The 20,865-nt window shown below is 25.8% G+C and overlaps 3 protein-coding genes and 1 long non-coding RNA gene across 6 annotated transcripts in view; 1 reads left to right on the top strand and 3 right to left on the bottom strand.

Moving 5' to 3' along the window:
• LOC127282413 (uncharacterized) overlaps positions 1-4,812 on the bottom strand; it is a 52,632-nt gene extending 47,820 nt beyond the window's left edge. Inside the window, exons 1-2 of one of the 2 annotated variants that reach the window (XM_051306638.1) lie at positions 4,455-4,812; positions 4,081-4,379 (exon numbers count right to left, since the gene is read on the bottom strand). The gene's annotated coding sequence lies outside the window, so the exon portion shown is untranslated. Of the gene's footprint in view, positions 1-4,080 lie in introns of both variants that reach the window. The other variant, XM_051306639.1, reaches the window with a different exon arrangement.
• An 841-nt stretch (positions 4,813-5,653) lies between these two features.
• On the top strand, positions 5,654-20,776 carry LOC127282481 (uncharacterized). 2 transcript variants are annotated; one of them, XR_007843210.1, is made up of 5 exons: positions 5,654-5,817; positions 12,686-12,794; positions 17,624-17,806; positions 20,220-20,357; positions 20,628-20,776. It is a non-coding gene; the product is annotated as an uncharacterized LOC127282481 (long non-coding RNA). The 2 variants fall into 2 exon arrangements; XR_007843211.1 differs by lacking the exons at positions 17,624-17,806; positions 20,220-20,357; positions 20,628-20,776 and adding an exon at positions 14,992-15,127.
• LOC127282480 (myosin regulatory light chain sqh) lies at positions 7,828-9,733 on the bottom strand. Its single transcript, XM_051306744.1, has 4 exons — positions 9,715-9,733; positions 8,896-9,093; positions 8,607-8,820; positions 7,828-8,526 (listed from the first exon to the last, which is right to left on the bottom strand). Exons 2-4 carry the CDS (start codon positions 9,083-9,085, stop codon positions 8,406-8,408), a joined length of 525 nt encoding a protein of 174 aa, XP_051162701.1. The 5' UTR covers positions 9,086-9,093; positions 9,715-9,733; the 3' UTR covers positions 7,828-8,405.
• Positions 12,155-20,865, bottom strand: part of LOC127282479 (sushi, von Willebrand factor type A, EGF and pentraxin domain-containing protein 1) — a 29,436-nt gene continuing 20,725 nt past the window's right edge. The window contains exons 5-22 of the mRNA XM_051306743.1: positions 20,757-20,852; positions 20,233-20,355; positions 19,821-19,984; positions 19,536-19,662; positions 17,898-18,047; positions 17,616-17,792; positions 17,182-17,361; positions 16,984-17,102; positions 16,197-16,431; positions 15,792-15,965; positions 15,467-15,646; positions 15,002-15,247; positions 13,487-13,666; positions 13,168-13,341; positions 12,866-13,045; positions 12,684-12,792; positions 12,367-12,549; positions 12,155-12,303 (exon numbers count right to left, since the gene is read on the bottom strand). Of these exons, the coding sequence (XP_051162700.1) occupies positions 12,198-12,303; positions 12,367-12,549; positions 12,684-12,792; positions 12,866-13,045; positions 13,168-13,341; positions 13,487-13,666; positions 15,002-15,247; positions 15,467-15,646; positions 15,792-15,965; positions 16,197-16,431; positions 16,984-17,102; positions 17,182-17,361; positions 17,616-17,792; positions 17,898-18,047; positions 19,536-19,662; positions 19,821-19,984; positions 20,233-20,355; positions 20,757-20,852 (2,903 nt within the window). The 3' untranslated portion in view covers positions 12,155-12,197. The remainder of the gene's footprint in view (positions 12,304-12,366; positions 12,550-12,683; positions 12,793-12,865; positions 13,046-13,167; positions 13,342-13,486; positions 13,667-15,001; positions 15,248-15,466; positions 15,647-15,791; positions 15,966-16,196; positions 16,432-16,983; positions 17,103-17,181; positions 17,362-17,615; positions 17,793-17,897; positions 18,048-19,535; positions 19,663-19,820; positions 19,985-20,232; positions 20,356-20,756; positions 20,853-20,865) is intronic.

Below are 20,865 nucleotides of genomic sequence, written 5' to 3'. Positions count from 1 at the left end.
TTTCATCCCTCTGGCCTTTAAAATTCAATTATATTTAATTTCACTTCATCTGGATAATTCAATTAAAAAGCAATTTCGAGTGTGTTAATTTAGAAAATGAAGAAATAAAATTCTAATTTTTTAATTAAAAATTGCCAAAAATCTAACAATGCGGAAAAAAACATTTTGTAAATATATTCTAAACTAAAGCGGAGGTAATCTTGATTTTATATATATATGAATTTTCTATGAATCATCATTTGACCCTGAAATAGAAAACGACCTACAACCGGTCTGGTAACCTATAACCTCGAGACTGAAAGGCTTAAAAAAAAATGAGAACCTAAACGAATTAGCGTGTTGTGTGCTGATTTTCGCCAGAAAACATTGGCAGACGGAGGGGAAAAAAAATGCCACTTTGGTATTATAGAGGATTAGACACGTAACTGACTTCGGTCTTAATTGGCCTAGAATGTTATACTCGAGACACCTCACTCGCGTTGGTCGATGATAAATAATTATAAATTTTACAGTCTTACATCTCAATTAGACTTTTTAATCAATTTACGACGTTAGTCGCGTCTCTTTGGTCAAAAGGGCAGAATCGTAAAAAAAAAATGTATAACTTTCGTGGGAGTGCGCAACAAGGTAGAAATTATAAATATACAGGCGTCGGATCGACTTAAGGGCACAAAAAAAGTCGTTTTAGTCGATTTATATTTCAAAAAAAGTCGTTTTTTTTATTTTAACAAAAATATTTTACAGATTTTTATATAAAATTATTTTTTAAATAATAATAATTTTGGAATGTTTAAAGAGTTATAATTGAAATTAGTAATTTTAAAAAATTTTCGATGGAAAATTTTTAGAAGCTTTTAAATTTAAATTTTTGAAAATAATTGAATTTCCATTGAAATTTTAGACAATAATTCAATTTTAGTTGATTTTTAATTGAATATTTTCATAATAATTAATTTTGAATTGAAATTTTTGAGAATAATTGAATTTTAGTTGATTTTGAATTGAAAATTTGGAAAATAATTGAATTTTATTTCATTTTAAATTAAAAATTTGGAAAATAATTAAATTTTAAAAGAATTTGAATTGAAAATTTTAAAAATAATTGATTTTTCTTTGATTTTGAATTGAAATTTTGGATAATAATTTAATTTTAGTTGATTTTTGATTGAAAATTTTGATAATAATTAATTTTGAATTGAAATTTAGGATAATAATTCAATTTTAGTTGATTTTGAATTGAAAATTTTCATAATAATTAATTTTGAATTGAAATTTTTGAGAATAATTGAATTTTAGTTGATTTTGAATTCAAAATTTGGAAAATAATTTAATTTTACTTTATTTTGAATTGAAAATTTGGAAAATAATTAAATTTTAAAAGATTTTGAATTGAAAAGTTTAAAAATAATTGAATTTTCTTTGATTTTGAATTGAAATTTTGGATAATAATTTAATTTTAGTTGATTTTTGATTGAAAATTTTGATAATAATTAATTTTGAATTGAAATTTAGGATAATAATTCAATTTTAGTTGATTTTGAATTGAAAATTTGGAAAATAATTGAATTTTAGTTGAAATTGAATTGAAAATTTTGAAAAAAATTGAGGTTTAGTTGATTTTGAATTGAAATTTTTTTAAAATAATTGAATTAAAAATTGGTGGTATAATTTTATTTGAAATTATTGAATTTGTGATGACTTTCATTAAAATTATTAAAAATAATTAATTTAGTGAAGAGTTTTAGTTAAAAATTTGTTAAATAATTGAAATAAGAAGAAAATCTGCATTTTATACTAAAAAAAACGTATTTTATTTAAAAAAAATTATTTTAAATGTAAAAAAAAGTCGAAAAAGTCGTATAATCCGAGGCCTGAAAATATATTAAATTTTCAATGTAGAAAAATGATTTAATAATTATAAATTATAAAATGCAAACCAATTTTCTAAGAAATTTAAATAAACTACTACAAAGAAAATCAATTCAGAAAGTTTCCTTTTTAAAATTTTAATTTTCTTTTCTTTTTTTTTTTATAAAAAGCAAACTTGCAAACTTTTTTTGACGATAAATATATACACACATACACACTTTCTTATCGATTTGACACGCGGTTAAAATAAACAAAAATGGAGGAAAAAAATTATTTACGATTTTTAAAATATAAAAATAAATTTGTGTTAATGAAAATTCGCGAATATTTTTGTTACCTTATCGCTTGCGTAATATGTATAAGTTTTTCGAGAGGGGAAACTATCGAGTTACTTTTACAAGTAGCATGCATCTGCTTTATTATATACATATATATACAAATTTACTTCTCATGTGCATATTTGTGACGCCACAATTTTCAAGGTGAACCGACCACTTTTTTACACGTGATAGTTCCTCTGGAAATACCCTTCAAATATTAATATCTATTAATAGTTTGTTGGAAGAGTGAAGAAAGTGTTGGCGATAAAAGTATATATAATATAATAAAAATTTGTTATCACGAAAAATTCAACTCTTCTCAAGTTATTTTATAATATTGCAAAAAAAAGAGTAGATAAAAATTTCAAAATAAATAAAAATAAAAATTTTCCTTAACACGAGAATAAACCACAAAAAAAAATGGTTTCTTAATCAAGATTTTTAGTTTTGAAATTCAAGACATTTTTCATCAGAGTAAAGCTAAAACGGTTTCTTTCTTTTTTTTTTTTATTTATCGCACCCTAAAAATTCTCTTGCGATGAAAATGCTCGTAAAAGTCTCTCGGAAGAAAAGGTTTTCAAATACAATGTCTGAAAGACCAATTGGTTTGCGTATATATATATATATTGCGTTTAAAAGCATTAAAAATCTAAAAAGGAAACTCTCGAATTTGTTTTTATATAAATGACTGTATTTTTAGTCGTCGAATATTTTTGTATTTTCAAACGTTTTAAATTTTAATTTGTTTTCAAAAATAATATTATTTAAGTTTCATAAGATCGCGAGGGAAATATTTAACTTCTCTCACAAGAACTATTTTTATCTAGTTTTTGGAAATTTAAATTATTAAATAATTTAAATTATTTAAATGTTAATTTGAATTTTCTTTAAAAGAAAATAAAATTTATCTTCTATTTAAAAAAAAAATTCCAAAAGGAATGTTTAAAAGATATTTGCCATATTTTATCAATTTTTCAAGTCTAACAAAAGCACGAGCCACCTGTTAATAAAGAAATAATAAAAAAATTACAAGGTTAAATTAAAAAAACAGTAAAATTAAAGTACAAAAACCAAATTTTTAATTAAAATTAAGATAAAAAAAAATGTTAGAAATCTAATTGAAAAGATTATAAATTACTTCATTAAAATAAAATACACCGGAGTATATTTTAAAATTTACATTTTAAATTACCTCTTGTTTTTCAAAAGGGCAATGAAGAATGTCATAAAAACTGGTTTTTAAATAAAAATTCTAAATGCCCAATTTTTATTATTAGTTCCGGTCAACGTTCTATACACGAAGCTTTACAAGCATGCAAAAATTACTAACATTTCACAGATAATTTGGAATAAATTTTCTTTTTCAATTTTAAACTGTAAATTTAAAAACAAATTAAATTCTCAATGATTGAAAAATAATCAAAGAAAATTCTAAAATTTCGAGATCGTAAATTTTAATTTGTTTTATCTAAAACATATTCTATTATTTTCAAATAATTTTAAAAATTGCAAAATGCATTTTCCTAATTTCTCATAGTTTCATTTTAAAAAAAAATAAATAAAAGAAACGTCAAGAATGAAAAATTACTGAAGGAACGTGAATAGTCCTTTTCTTGACCTACATCGATCCATCCTGTGACCTAAATTTTCCCCAAAAACCCGGATACTAGGATCAAAAGTTCAATCCACGACGCAGTGGCAAAATATTTTAACCTCTTTTTCATTTTAAAATACCTAAAAATTAAAGGACATTTCTTTTTGTTCCTTCAATTATTTTTATATCGAAAAAAAAAGTATTTCCAGGAAATAATTCGTGCTACCAGGTCTGTCAACTTCCTTGAATTCCAGAAGTGGTAGAAAAAAAATAAAAAAAAAAAAATTGATAGCTAACCTGAAGTTGTCAAAGGGTTGTCACGTCCACGTTGAACAGCTGATCGGAATCGTGGTTTCAAGTCCTGAAGCTAACCTCTCTCAAAACCATTGAATTCCAGTGTTCCACAATAAAAAAAAAAAGAAGCAAAATTCTCCAATTTCAAGGATGGACTCTTCCCACCGTAATTGATATCCTTTATTCGTGTTGATCTTTTTCGTGCTCTCGACCCACTGAACCGCGTTGTTGCCAGGCGAAGAGGATGTCGTAACCCAATTTTATTCCAGGAAAATTTGCAATGTCCTTCGTCATCATTTTTCCTATAAATCACATACACAGTAAAAAAAAAAAAACAAAAACAAAAATAACTAAAATAGTAGCACAAAACTTCTCACCGAGACTTTGAAACGCGATTGGTTGGAATATACGCACACAACCAACCCCCCGGGGTGTAAGGACTGCGGCGTTTTTTTGTATATAGTATATATATATATATTCAAAAGACACACAAGTGTATCAGACCCGGTGTCCTTTGTCACTTGTCGGCATTCTTTGTCCCATGTGACAAAAGAAATATAAATGTCATATTCACCCCTAAAACTTGTTTGTGTCTTGTCTGCCAGTCACAATTTTCTATTTATCTATGTAGTTGATTGGGGGCGTATGAAAAAAAAAAAAACACACACACAGGACTCCCTGGAATCAGTAAAGACAAGAACGTACCTGTTAGCAACGATTCTGAAACGATACTGCGGGCTCCAATATCCATTTGCCGCGCGCAGACGCGGATTGTTTCTTGACTTTCGGAGAGCGTCCCGGGCGCCGGACGAAGCTCATCTACAGAGACGATATAATAAAAAGCGCTACATTCGAAAAATTATTAATTTACCACCCCTTTCAAAAAAAATTAAATAATATCAATTTATTCCCCAATATATTTTCTTCAGAGGAAAAAAGAAACCGGCACATTGTCGGCGTGGACTCTAAAATAATTTAAAAAAAAAAAATTCCAATTATAACATTTAATCACGTTATCAAATCAATATTTTTTTCTATTTAAACAATTTTCCCCCTTTTTTATAAAGTAGGATTTTTTCTCTAAAATTGAAGAATTTTTTTTAGGTTAACTTGAATGATCACGTGACTAATACAATTTTTCTTCACAGTTTACATTCGCGAATATATTAATTTTTCGAATTATTATAATCAAATTATGAACAAAAAAGACTTACCATATGATTGACTATGAAAATCAAATCCATTTTTCTCGAATAATTAACTTAAAATATGTAAAAACTGATTAAAATATTGTCTACAATGCAGGAACACATTTACAACTGTAAGTGACTAATCTGAAGTTACTAAACACTATCGATATTCTATATCGCGAAAGTCAATAATCAAATTATAAACTTTATCAATAAATATTTATTATAATTCAATATATTTAATAAAAAAAATAATAAAGAATTCTCAATAAAATTAATAATATAATTCAAAAATCTAAAATATTATTTAGAAATATTATTGAAAATAATTATTTATTTGAAAATAATTCCTGTGAATAGTTTCAAATTTGAATTGTTGCTAACTTCAAATCAGACGCCCAGTTGGACAGTTGCAATAAATTTTTTGCATTGTTAACCGTTAATGCGGCAAATGAAGATTTGTTTTATTACATTTTTAAATGATTATTGCAGTAATTTTGTATGAAATAATGAGAAAATAATATTCGATGATAGTATTGAAGCCACCTGAGTAAGTGAATAAATTAATTATGCATAAATATTCCGCTTTTTTGATGTGAAAAAAAAATTTCAAGGTCACGTATTTTCGATTTTTTTCACATCTTTTATCATTAAAATTCATGTATATTTTAATCGAGGGACAATTAAGATATTCTTAATGTGATTAGAAAACTCATTTAAAATCTTTAAATTACAAATATTGTTAATTATGAAAATACCGGATATTTGGGGGGGTGGGGGGAAATTGCATATACCTAACCTAAAAAATAAAAATAGATAATTTTCATAAATGTGAATATAATAAAATTAATAATTTAATTAAAATTTAATTAATCATAAGAAAAAAAATTTTTTTATGAAAATTAGATGAAACTAAATTAACTAATTTCAAATGTAATCCAAAGATTCTTATCTATTTCATGTTTTTATTTAGAATGTTTATTTGCTCTGACTTTGAACTTTATTCGTGTGCGTTCGTTTTGTTTCAAAGTTTTTTTTTTTTATCGATTTTCCACAATAAGGAAAAACGAATGCAATCGCATTTTAAGGCGTAGTTTAGTATATTCAAAGACTTTTTTATTGAAAATATAATGAAATTAAACTTTTTTTTTATTGCGTTTTTCGTTCATTGAAAAAAACAAACATTTCAAAGATAAAATATACACATTTCAAAAAAATGACATTTTGAATAAACATTTTTCTTTCAAAAAGAAATTAGAATTTTTGCGTGTATAAATGTAAATTAGGAAATTATTAATAAGTGACCCAAATTTTGATTGAGGTATAACGGAAAAGTTCGTGGGTGCCGAATTATCGTGGCTTTGCTCTAAATATTACGAGTGCATCTTGCAACTAGCTAATGTATTCTAAAATAGATTTTGCTGACATTTAGTACAAGATTATTCAATTATTTAGAATTGGATTTAAAGAAAATTAAATACAAAAATTTCTCTCAATTTTCCTTCCGTTTTAAATAAAAAAATTAATTTGTCCCGTTAAAATGAAATTATCGGTGAAAAAAAATAAATTGCCTTTTTTCATTTATGTATCTTAAATTAATTTCTTTTTTTTTTTGCTAATCGTTATAAAATAGTTATTTTTACTTTTTATTTGAGAAAAATTTCCACATAATTTACTCTCTCCAAGATAATCAGTCAGACAAGATTAAGAAATAGACGTATCTTAAATGCTGACAGCAAACAACAAACTAAAACCTCAACGTAGATAAATCTGCACTTTACAACTCTCATTAAATCAACTTTAAATGTACATTAAGCAAAAAGGAAATCAGCTTCTTTTAAAACTATTTTTATGAATATGAATAAATACTTTTTCTGAGAAAAAAAAAACATTTTCAAATGGCAAAACTAGTTTTCATAAATATTATAGATTCAAAATAGAAAATTAAATATAAGATTATAAAACGATGTGAAGTTTTTTTGACTTTTGCTATGTATTAGTTGTTACCGGTAGTGCTAGGACGTAGAAGCGTGAAATTGACAATAAAGATAAGGCAAGAGTATACCGATAGCTACGCCAATAAAACCTTGTGAAACTTTTTAATTGCACGCTCGACTTCCTATCGTGAATTCAAGTTGTTTTTATCGTATTTATAGACGATATTTCTGAATTAAATTTTCTCTAGGTCAATATTTTTCTTTCTATAATAAAAAATTTAATTTTCAATTAAAAAATGAACCTTTTTGAATTACAAATAAATTTAAAAATTCCAAAAGTTCTGAACGTTCAAATGAACAAAATATTTTTTTCAATCTATAAATTATTAAAAATTATAATATTAATGTAAAATAAAACACCAAATTAAAGAAATATTAAATTAATAACTTCTTTTTAGATATTTAAAACAATATTTTGTAATAAAATTCAAGAAGTTACAAAAAAAAAAATTTTTATTTGAACGTTCAAAACTTATAAAGTATAACTTTTTTTTGTCGATTCAATTTCCCATTCGATGAAAAAAAACCCCCTCAAGGAAAAAAGGATATAAAAATTAAAAAAATGAACTCGCAATTATTGTTATAATGTAAATATTAAAATACAAACATGGTAAACATGAATCTAAATATCTTTATAATAATAATTGTAAAATACTTTACAAGCGTTCGCTTTTTATACACGACGCTGTCGATAAATAATAGCGGAACGTGTTTCTTGAAATAACTTAAATGTGTACAAAGTTTCTTAAAACTACCTTTTCTATTATGTGGAAACAAATTCCTTATTAAACAATTTTTTTTTATCTTTTAACGAGAAAATTGTTTCCACCCCCTCCTTGAAAATAAAAATGAAAAAAGGAATGATAAAAAGGGGGGACGGATAGAGAGAATGAAAAATAAAGGAACTGCAATAGGCAGCGATTTAAAATTAAATTTGATAAATTAAAGAAACCGTATAGATATTTTGCGGAGTTAGCAATCACTCAGTGATTACTTGAAATGCTTAATCTGATTTAAAAAAAAAAAAAAAGAAAAAAGGTCTCGAGGAAAATTATTTTCAAATCGATCCTTGATATATATAAAAAAAATGAAGCCTGTATCACCTACAATTCTCTTCAGGTTGAGATATTTTCACATTTTCTCACTGTTCATCCTTGTCTTTTGCTCCGTGTTTGAGAATTCGTGTGAATTCAATATAATCGAACATTGATCCTTTTATTGGCGCCTCACGATACATTTCATCCACCTCATCGTCCGTAAATCTAAAAATATTCCAAAAAAATTGAAATTTCGGAAAAAAAGGTGAAAATTTAATTTGAATTTAATTAAATCAAAAAATTACCGATCTCCCATTGTTGTTAGAAGTTCACGAAGACGTTCCTCATTTATGTGACCATTATTTTCTTCGTCAAAGCAGCCAAATGCGTTTTTAATTACATCCTCGGGATCAGTTCCCTGAAGTCTTTCTCCAAAGAGAGTCAAGAACATAGTGAAATTTATCGAACCTTGTCCTTCATTAATCATTTGTTCCAAATATTCGTCAGTTGGATTTTTACCTTAAATAAATAATTTCGAATTAATTTATTGTTCGTAATAAAAAAAAAAAAAAACAAAAATTCAAAATATCTCACCTAATGAGGCCAACATATCGTGAAGATCTTCTTTGTCAATGAAACCATCATGATTTTGATCAATCATATTGAAAGCTTCTTTAAATTCAGCAATTTGTGCTTGATCAAACATTGCAAAAACATTTGATGTCGCTCTTTGTGCACGCTTTTTGGTGGTGGCACGACGACCCGCTGTTTTACGTGCCGACATTTTTTTTTCTGAAAGAAAAATTTTATAATTTTTAATTACAAATCAAATTTTTTTTGTTTTTAAATTGATAAATAAGGGAAAAATAATATTGAAGGAAACTTGCTATATTAATAGGCGATAGGGTGCCAAGAGAATTTATTAGAGCTTGTGTTTATTTTAGGATAATTAAGCCAGAAAATTTTGACGTTGAAGGAAACGAGGTAATTTTTTTTTTTTAGAGAGGTCATTAACTTCTTTCTTAATTAAAAACAAAAAAAAAATTAAAAACTAATTTTACAGTAATTATCGAAATTAATTTTTCTATACTTGATTTATTTACAAAATTGATCAAGAGGCAAAATGCAAAGATCAGCGAAATGAGATCACTAACCATGACACATCATTAAACAGTTTATCATTATAAAAATCGAATACTTTAAAACAAAGAAAGTAAATTTCCTGGAAATTTTACGACAAATATCAATAAAAAATTTTTGTTTACTTTTTAAATGTAATTTTAATTACCCAAAAACCTAACCTCACAATTTTTTTTTCACAAATAAATTTTTTACTCCGCAAAATGAAACAAAAGTACATTGGAAATAAATGAAATGGAGAATGGAATAAAAGCAAATTGTAAAATTACAGACGATTGGAAATTGTCTTGAAGAATGTATAAATGGCCGTCGTGAATGTAAAAAAAAAAAATCTGTTGTCAAACTGACAATTATCTTTCATCTATTATCAACGTCTATTACGAAATTCACATAATTAGATGATGGATATGTTAAGGTAATGAAAAACAACACTCACCACTTAATAGGTTTACAATAAAAGGGTAGAAAATTAGGTAAATTAAACTTTTTTTCGTGAGTGAATCACACTAACAAATGCTGACAGGATGCAGACTGGAAATTTTTCAGCCATTCACCACACCCGGATAAGTGTCTCACTCTGGCGGTTGAATTTAAATTTCCAGTTTGCCTTCTCCTCTTCTCTTTGAATTTCAAAAGTTTTGACCGTATTTAGTTTTAAAGATATATGAGTCATTTATTTTGTCGTAATAAGGTCATGGTAAAAGTGAAAATTAAATTTATAAAGCGAAAAAATAAAAATGCCATAAAAGTTTAAAAAAATAAATGTTTTTATTTTTCAATAATGGAAAATATGGAGCAGAATTTTAATTTTCTTGATTTTTTTTATTATTTATTTGTTTTTTAAAACTTCAAATATTTATTTATTTTTGTGTTATTGAAAAAATTTTGCAAATTTATGTAAGGTAATTTAAAAAAAATATGATGCAGGTTATTACTCGATCTTTTAGTATGATTGTATAAATGCAATTCCATATATAGAAAATGTTTGACCATGAGAGAATTCGTATCCTTATATAGATTTATCTCGAGATCATTTAACTTTATTATATCCCTTAGATATATTTTTAATTTTCATAAATATAAAAAAAAATTGTGGTATTTAGTACTTCTACGGTAACCGAACTTTTTTAGTTCAGTACCCAAGTAGTTTCGAAAACCGAGCTTTTCCAAATTTACAGAAACTCATTAACGCCTCTCTCTCACTTTTCGTCTTCTATATTTTCCAATATTTCACTTTCTGTCTGGCTTTAACACTTTAATTACGTTCGTCTCAAATTCTCATTAGTCTGATTCTAATTTCTATACTGTCGTTTTCTCATCTTTTTCACTTTCACATTTCTTCTTTCTTCTTTCTTCTTTCTTTTTCAACATATATCTTCATCATTTCGTCTGCATTATCAATATATTACTCTCATTTCAATACTATATTTTCATCATATCTCATTATTTCGTCTTAACTCTGATTTATATTTATTCTGACGCGATTAAAGGGTAAACCTTACGAAAGGGTCCGTAAGGTACCTTTTTTACCGTTTCAGAACAAATTTTTACCACTCTTCGTAATGCATATTTAAATCTTTCACCTTTAATTACATGATGGTCTAACTCGTTTTTTATATTAGAGAGAGACGATCAAGTTTTGTTTCTGTAAACTTTTCAAACTCAAAGAATTCGTAAACTTTCCCGAGAAGTGCCGTACCACCTCGAGAATCTTTTCTTTTTTTTCATTCTTATATACTAACTGATGGAATTTTATTACACTTGTGAGAATGAATTTAAAATGCGACCCTAGTGAGTGAATTTGGAAATACTTTCAAATTAAATACCATATCTACGGGAGGTAAAACCCAGGGCATAATTTAAAAATATTTTTTTTTTATCTTTTACTTTCAAATATTGTATAAATTTATAAATAATAAAATAATTAACTGTTTAAAACTATTATATAGAAAAATAGTATAAATAGTAAATGTTCGATTAAGATAATAAAACAATAAAAGGATAAACGTGTGCACAATAGAATTGATACGCCCCTGAATGGCAAACAGAAAAATTAGCGGGATTTTTAAAAATTCCTTTTTAAATTCTAATTTCGTTATTTTCAAATAAAAATTAAAAACGTTTTTTTCCCCTCTTTGGAAAAGTAAAAACAAAATTAATAAATTTCCTTTTTCAAAGGGGGAAAAAGAAATAAATTTCGTATTTTATATATTCACAGGACTTTTTTTTGATAAAAAGTCTTGCACGTTTAATTTACGAATTTTACAATACATTCTCTTTTATTTTATAAATCCTTAAATAATAATAATAATAAAAATAATAATAACAACTAAGTAAATAAAATATATATATACAAAATCATACATACAATTGGCCCATTTTTCAATTCATTATCGACAGAAAGTATTATTTTCTTTGTATAAACTATTTACAGCTCCTACTTTAATTTTTTTTTTGAAGTGAAAAATAAAAAATTAATTATAAAACAACTTTTCACGGTCGCTAAAAATTAATTATTTCTCCAGACTGTGATATTTTAAATATAGTTTAAATATATAAATAATAATTCCTCGTTTGATTATACTATTTTTTATCTTCATTGATATAATAATGAATTTTTTTTTGTATTTATCAAACGAGAGTAAAAAACGATCACGACTTTGGATTCAGAATTTACAACCATGATTTAAAATTTCTCGTACTAAAAGTATGATAAAATTTTTTTTTTAAAGGTTGTAGATTTTATTTAATGGCAACTATCGAACGGAAACTCCATTGATTGTGATACCATTTCTATGGTGAACTGGTTCAGCCTCATAATGTCCAGAACGATTGTAAACTCTTCGTCCATGTCCTCCGTATCTAAAAATATTTATTTTTAATTAATTTTATAAAATTTTTTTTAAAAAATATTTTGAAACATACCCGTAAGCACTACCGCTGATACTGTAGGGATTATCATAAAGACCATCTTCAGGAACATTTTCATACATTGTACCTGGAATTCCATCATTTAATGTAGCGTAGGACATAACTGCTGCATTTTGATCCTCTTTTCTCTCAGCAGCTTGTACGTTTTCGGTATTTTTTACTGGACTGGCTTTTCGTCTAAAAAAAAATTTGTTTTTTTTATTTATTTCTGATTTTTATTATTATTAAGATTTAAATTCTTTCCTTTCAAGATAAATTGTCCTTTAAGATTATAACGAAAATGAATTAAAAATAAAATTTTTTTCACTTACAGACGCAAATAAGCGAGGCCAATGATTACCAAAATGAAAATTATAACTCCAGCACCAATTCCAACACTGGTACCAACTCCTTGGACTTCTGCCACTTCGTTCAAAGACACTGTAAGTTACATTTTTTTTTTTAATTTTTACTTTTCAAATTTAAGGATTTTTTTTTCTTTTTTTTTACTCACACATGCATTTTGGTTCATCGCCACTCCAAATTCCAGTATCTAAACATTTTCTAAGGAAAGGACCAACCCTTTCGAAATGTGGTAGACAATGATATTCGGCTGCACCTCCATAACTTGTACTTCCGTTTACGACAATTACTCTTCCATTTTCGACAATTCCTGGATCCTTACAATCAACAGCTGCAAATACGTTTTTTTTTTTAAATTATTCTTATTATTATTAATTGATATTATTAATTATTATTAATTGATATAATAATTATTATATTCAATTATAATTTTGATGAAAAATTGATAATTACGATAACAAGCTGGTGATGTTCCACTCCACGATCCATTTTGTAAACATATTCTCGTTTCATTTCCTTCCATATAATAGCCACGGGGACAATTATAATGTGCGACTCCACCAACGCTGTGAGTTGAAATTTGCGTTGCTATCATTCCCATTTTATCTGGATCTTTGCATCTAATTTCTAAAAGAAAAAAACAGATTTTTTTCTTTTAATAAAAATTTCAATTTTTGAATTGAAAAAATGTTCCTTTTTTTAATAAAGGATTCATGTTTATTAAATTTTTTTAAAAATTAAAATTAATTTTTCAATAAAGGATATAAAATACCTTTGCAAATTGGTGTGTCACTACTCCAGGTTGCATTTTCAAGACAAAGTCTTCGAGCAAAGCCATCGAGTTCGTAGTTTCCATCACATTCATAAAGTGCAGCTGCACCATAATATGTTGCATTTGATGTTAAAGTATAATGTCCATGTTGAATTTGTTCTGGTTTTCCGCAGTCAACATCTGTGAAAAGCGGAAAAAAATATATTTTTTTTTTTTACTATTTTGTTTCAATTTTCAGGTAATTGATTATTTTTCAATTTAATTTTAATTAATTTAACTTTAAATTAATTCAATTTTAATTAATTTAACTTTAACTTTAATTTAATTTAAATTTTCTTTAAATTTTTTTTAAATTTTCTTTAAATTTTCTTTAAATTTTATTTAAATTTTATTTAAATTTAATTAATTTTATCAATATTCTAATACAAATACTGAAATGAAGCTGAAGCTGGCACCTAATTATTAGCATCCATTTAATTATTGAAATTTTCAAGTTGGTATTGAAACAAAAGAATACCATTTGTAAAAAATCTTAAACATCAAAAGAAAAGTATATAATTCAAAGGTTATTCATTAGAAAACAAATGAATACGACGAAGAAATATCAAAAATAAATTTAAATATTTTTTAAAATAAATAATGAAAATAATAACGACAACATTAAAATTTACAATTACAAATGATTCTATTATTATTTATTAATGAATGCATTTAAAAAGGGGGAGAATATTATTATTTTTTTTTTTGAAGCAAATAGAACAGTTCCCAAATTTTTTTTCAGTCTTTTGAGGACTAAAGGAAGTTAAAAAAAAATTTTGACCGCGAAACTTGGATTCCAAACGAAATAACAAAGATTTTTCTTTAATAATTCGGAAAAAAAAATTCCTATTTTTCCCTTGAATAAAATTTAACACTTGCAATAATTTTTTTCAGTCTTTTTGAGACCCAAAGAAGTTGAAAAAAATATTGCAAATGTTAAATTTTATTTAAGGGAGAAATTGGAATTTTTTTTCCGAATCTTCAACGAAAAATATTTGTAATTAATAATTTTTCGTAGAATTTGAATGGAAAATCTTTTCAAAATTAAATTAATTTTCTTTAACTTCTACTTGCTTTTAAAAAAATAATAATATTCTCCCCCTTTTTAAATGCATTCATTAATAAATAATAATAGAATCACTGGTAATTGTAAATTTTAATGTTGACGTTATTATTTTCATTATTTATTTAAAAAAATATTTAAATTTATTTTTGATATTTTTTCGTCGTATTCATTTGTTTTCTTATGAATAAACCTTTGAATTATATACTTTCCTTTTGATGTTTGAGATTTTGGAAAAATGGTATTCTTTTGTTTCAATACCAACTTGAAAATTTCAATAATTAAATGGATGCTAATAACTAGGTGCCAGTTTCAGCTTTATAATATTGAATAGGAAAATAATTAATTAATTTAATTTTCTTTTTTAATTGCAAAAAAAAGTAATTGAAATTTAATTTTTCAGCCAAACTTACAAACACATTGTGGTACTTCGCCACTCCATTTTCCTGTATCTTCACATGTGGACAATGGTTCTCCAACAACTTTATAGCCTCTCTCGCATCTATATTTGGCAAGTGCACCAATTTTATAGGACGTTGCACCTGTATTGGAATTTTCGGCTGTTCCAGTTCTAATCAATGTTCTTCCATACATTCTATCGTTTCCAGTCACCGAGAGAATTCCATGAATCGCTAATACTGGTTCTGAACAGCGAATTTCTGACAAAATCAAAAACAAAACGTATAAATTTATTATTATTATTTAATAATCTTCAACTAATTTTCCAAGAATTTGATTTTTTTTCCTAAAGAAAGGTGATTCAAAAAAAAAAATGTTTTTTAAAAAATATTTTTTTAGGGGAAAATAAAATTTTTATGGCAACGGTATATTTAATGGAGGTGTATATAATAGTTTCAAAATCTCTCGTTGTTTTTTACCTTCGCATTTCGGTGTAGCATCACTCCATTGACCATTGTCTAGACAATATCTTTTTTCAACTCCATTAAGTCTATAATTTCTTGTGCAAGAATATGAAATTTCACTTCCCAAATGTGATGTCCCATTTATATAATCGACCGCTCCATTTAAAACTGGAAGGACCTTTCCACAGTCGATATCTAAAAAAATATAAATTATCAATTAAATTTCTAATTGAATTTATTTCTTCATTGAATAGAAAAAGAATTACAATTTTTTTTTCTCTAGAGAATATTCTATTCTTTGCAAATTCAGAGAATTTTTATTTCTAAAAAAAAAACTCACATTCGCAAGATGGAACATCACCGGTCCATTCTCCATTTTTGCCACAAGTGTGTTTTGCTTCACCATGTAGCAAATATCCAGCTTCACAATGATATGTAATTGAGCTATGTACATTAAAATCATATCCAACGACGTAACTTCCAGCTGGAACTTCCGGTTCCTCGCAAATTATTACTTTAAAATAAAAATAAATAATTAGAATCGAAAAAATTGATCTTTCACTATTTTTAAATTTTGAAAAATTTAATTTACAAATTTAGAAAATATTTAAATATTTTTTTCAACTCCAAAAAACATTTAAAGTAATAATTTTTTTAAAAATAATTATTAATTATTTATATTAAATTATTTATTGGATAATAATTAATTTTTTTAAAATTTTGAAATGAAGAAAATTTAACTAACACTCGCAAGAAGGAGTATCGCGACTCCATTTTCCTTCTCTTGTGCATTCCTGTTTTGCATCGCCAACAAGCCAATAATCATCTTGACAATTATACATAATTAAACTGCCAACAGTTGTTGTTTTATTTAATTGGGTCACAGTTCCAAATTCAATTTGGGCCGGGGCTCCACAATCAACAAATCGGCACTGTGGACTTTTACCCGACCATTGGCCCCCGATATCGCACGTCAGGACCTTCAACATATATATAAGATTTTAAAATGAAGTTCCTTTCACCTGTTTTGTATCGCGAGTTATTATTATCATTATTATTATTATATATAGTCGCAGTTATAACAAAAACCTTTAATATCGATTGCGTAAACTTGACATTTGTATATATACATGCAATTTTAAATCGTTATTAAACTCTTATTTTTATGACCAAAAATAAAAGTTTAGAAAATACAAAAATGCGGGAAAAAAAAATGAAATTAGTTTGTAATTAATTGGTAAATAAAAAAAATAATAATTATAGATGAATTAAATATTTGTTTTGAAATAGAGAAAGACGAACAATTGTAAAAATTGTAAGTCACGTTCTTAAAGTATTATTAATAATATTGTCAAGGATTTTGTCTTACATAAAAAGAAAATATTTGTTTCCTATTTACAAGGAAAATTATATAAAAGAGAAAATTGATATTTTTTATCAGAATTTTATTTCAAAAATCTTATTAAATTTTTTCCTTTTTAATATTTTTTTTCTTATAAATAAGGAAATTTATATTTCGAAAAAAAACTCACATTATCTCCAAAAAGGATAAAGCCATTTTGACAAGAATAGGTTGCAATTGATCCAACGCGTCTTCCGGTTATTTCGAAGACACCTCCATTTATTTCCGGTGGTTCTGGACACCAGTTAACTGAAATAATTTTTTTTTATTTTACCACAGCTTATGGGAAATAAAGGAAATTAATAAAAAAAAAAAAATAAAAATTTACATAAACATTGAGGTTGATGGCCACTCCAAATTCCTCCGTCTCCACATCTTCGTGTTGAATCTCCTACGAGAGTGTAATTTTCTTTACATGAATAATCAGCCAGAGCTCCGTGAGTTGTTCTATCGTCAAGGAGTTTTACGATTCCATTTTCAAAATCTGGTAATTGTCCGCAATCAACAACTGGAAAAGGAATTTTACAATTTATTTTCCTCTAAATATGATAATTTCAAAAATAGAAAAATAATACCAGGAAATTTTCACAAGAATTTCTTAAAGTCGTTTTAAAAATAAAATTTGTAGATTTTATAACTGCGGTTATAAAAAACTATTTAAATATATTAATTAAATAAAATTTTGATTTTATTTTATTAATTATTAAAAAATTAAATAAGCGAAAAGAAATTTCAATATTTTAATAATTAACATTTTCTTACATTTACAGGTGGGCGGATTCGCACTCCAAAATCCCGTGGATTCGCAAATTCTATTTTTCGATCCTAAAAGCATATAACCATCGGGACATGTGTATTCAATAATTGCTCCAATCGTTCTTTTGGAACCGACAATACTTGTATTTTCCGATCTCTCAGGACTGCCGCATATCGATGGCTCTGAAAAATAAATGGTAAATATAATTTTTATTTTTATCTAAAAAAAAAAGTAATTTTCAAAATAGAAATTAATTATTAATTCGATACAAAAAAAAGAAAACTTACTGCTTTGACAAATCCAATGAAGATAATCCAAATTACAACCCACGTCATTCCAAAGCCATCCTCTTCCTCCGTCTAAAACGACACAATTTTGCTCTCCATTGTAGTTATTAGGTTGATCTTTACCCCACGATGGTTTCTGAATAACTTCACCTAGAAAAAAAAAAAAAATTATTCTCCAGATATTTATAAAACAATTCTCATGAAAAATTATATTTGTATTATTCAGTTTGCCTCCATGAAGAAAGAATTCTCTGAAGCTGTAAAATTGAAGAAAAAAAAAACAACAGAAGAATTTACGGAAAATATTTTCATTCTCCCTCTTTTATCATCATTATTATTATTAGAATGAAATTTAATTTGCATAAATACGTGCACCTTATTTTCTGCCTCGTCAAATCACAAAATTTACAAGAGTTTTAATTTCAATAATAATTAGCATTAGTTACGTTAAATCGAACTCTCTTGAGACGTAACTTCCCGTCACTTTCGACATGCTTCTTACTTTCACGTTCCATTCGTTTACAATACAATAGATTTTGCTTCCCCTTCCCCCCCCCCCCCCCCCAAAAAAAAAATAATTCATAGTTACATCACTTTAATCGCCGATAAGGAAGAGGATTTTAAAATGTTTGTCCAGTTGACAATTTGCAAAAGAAATTCAGTTTCACCTCTCGAGACCAATTTCTCTGTCAATTATATTCGTTCAATTTGAAATGTTACGTCTTTTAAAATTGAAAAACGTCACCAAAATAAATTATTTATCAATTGGAAATTTCGATGAATATTTTTAAATTTTTTTGCGAGAAGAAAAATTACAATTTATAGCAAATTTTTGAAAATTATACGAAAAAATATTTTCTGTTTTTTTAAACTTGAAATTTTAAATTAGCATTCTATTTCAATTATTGTTTTATAGAATAATTGATCTAATTTTCAATTATCATAATTAATTATATTTTTAATTATTTTTCTAGTATTGACCTCGATTTTCTTGAAACAGTTGCAAAAGAATGTTTATTAGTAGAAATAAAGCAGATTATAATCACATTTCCTATTGTGAATATTTCATATTGTGATGGAAAAAAAAATTATATTTTCTTTCAATTACTTTACCGTAAATTTAAAAATAAAACGAAATTTTGAATTTAAATAATTTATTTAAAAAATAATTTAAAATTATTATATAGTTCAAAAAAATTCTGGACTTTATATAAAAAAAAATCACTTCTTTTTTTTACCAACACATGTTTACTAATATATAAAATGTGTATTTAAAAAAAAAAATTGTAATACAATTTTAAACGAGAGCAACACGCGAGAAATTTTAATTATTAAACGCAAATTGATTGCGATTCGAGGTTCCTAAGCCTCGATGAATCTTTGAAACACAAAAAATTACGTAACAAGAGTTTTTAACCTGATTCTCACAATCCACGATTACAAATTGTACATGTATATATAGTGGAATGGTATTCATGAATCGTGAGAGGAAAAATCACATTGGACGGAAGTTAAATTAAATTGGAAATAAATATATAGGACTGAAAGAAAAAAAAAGGGAAACATGCAAGAAAGATCAGATAAAACAAAAAAAAAAAAAATTGTGGTCAATTTAAAAATTATTATTTTTTTTCTTACCATCAACCCATCGCCATGTTCTTGCTGTTATTAACGGCTCTTTTTGTGCTCCAATCCAAACTAATTGGGTTTTTAATTTATCTTTTCTTCTTTCAAGATTATTTAAAATAAAACTCGAGGATATTCCCTAAAAAAAAATTTTTTTAGTTCATATTTTTTTATATTTTATAATTATTTTTTATTATATTTATATTATGTTTTAGTTTATATTTTTAATACCTATTTAAAAAAAAAAAATACTTTTCATAAAAAATATAATTTAGAATTAAATTTTATTCTCCTTACGGTAAATCCGTGGATCAAATCGCCTCCCCGTGATTTACAGTGAGATCTTGCTTCGTGGAAAGAGCCACCTTTATTGACTATAAATTCATAACATGTTGAATTAAATGCCGCTAAATCGGCATCAGCTGGCGTTCCTGCATGTGCGCATCTGTCGACCGAGAATTCTGCGAAAAAAAAAATTTTAGAACAATTATTCTTAAATAGAAATAATTAAAATATTTTTTAATTCTTTTTAAAAATAATTAAATAATTATTTTTTTTTAATATTTATCACATGGTGAAATATAAAAAAAAAGTAAAAGAAAAATTAGTAAAGAAATATGCAAATGAAAATGATTTAAAAATGAAAAATGTATAATTAAATTTATCCCATAACATCTTGAATTTCTTTTGTTTTAGAGATTTATCTCACCATCGGTAGCAAAGACCTCGACTTCACAGAGACTCAAACTGCCTTCAACTCCAACCAATTGAAGAAACACGTACTGTCCAATCAAGGCCCTTGCACACACGAATGTTTTTGTTATTCCTTCCTCTGTAAGTACAAAAAAAAATTTTTTTTTAATTTTCAATCTGAACTAATAATAATTATTTCGAATAAAAATACACAGTTTCGAATTTAAATACAAAAAATGGAACAAAATACTTTTTTTTAAAAAAAATAATGATACTGTTTATAAAAACGGTAAACTAAAAACGGTTTTCGTAATTAGTGACAATAAACTCTTCCAATTTAGAAAATAGAATCACTTTTCAAATATATATAATTTGTTTATGACAGTAATAATAATTTCTGATTTTACACAGGTAATTGTATCATATTATTTGGAAAATTTTAAAGCATTTTTGCAAAGAGAACAAAATTTAAATAAGTGCTGTACGCATTCCGTCGAGAAAAAAAAAATTGTCGTACTTGTCTATTTAATAATCACTTACCAATTGTACCCGGAAACCATGCGCAAAGTGGATTTCGTTGTAATTCTGCGCTACTGTTACCAACACGAATTTCAATATCCTGAAGTGGTTGATGACCTGGAATTTAAAT

The sequence above is a fragment of the Leptopilina boulardi genome, unplaced genomic scaffold (assembly GCF_019393585.1).
Source record: "Leptopilina boulardi isolate dan_hultmark-lab unplaced genomic scaffold, ZJU_Lbou_2.1 LbouV2_30, whole genome shotgun sequence".
Classification (NCBI taxonomy): domain Eukaryota; kingdom Metazoa; phylum Arthropoda; class Insecta; order Hymenoptera; family Figitidae; genus Leptopilina; species Leptopilina boulardi.
The sequence above is the reverse complement of the archived record's forward strand: the minus strand, read 5'-3'. Positions and strand labels throughout refer to the sequence as shown.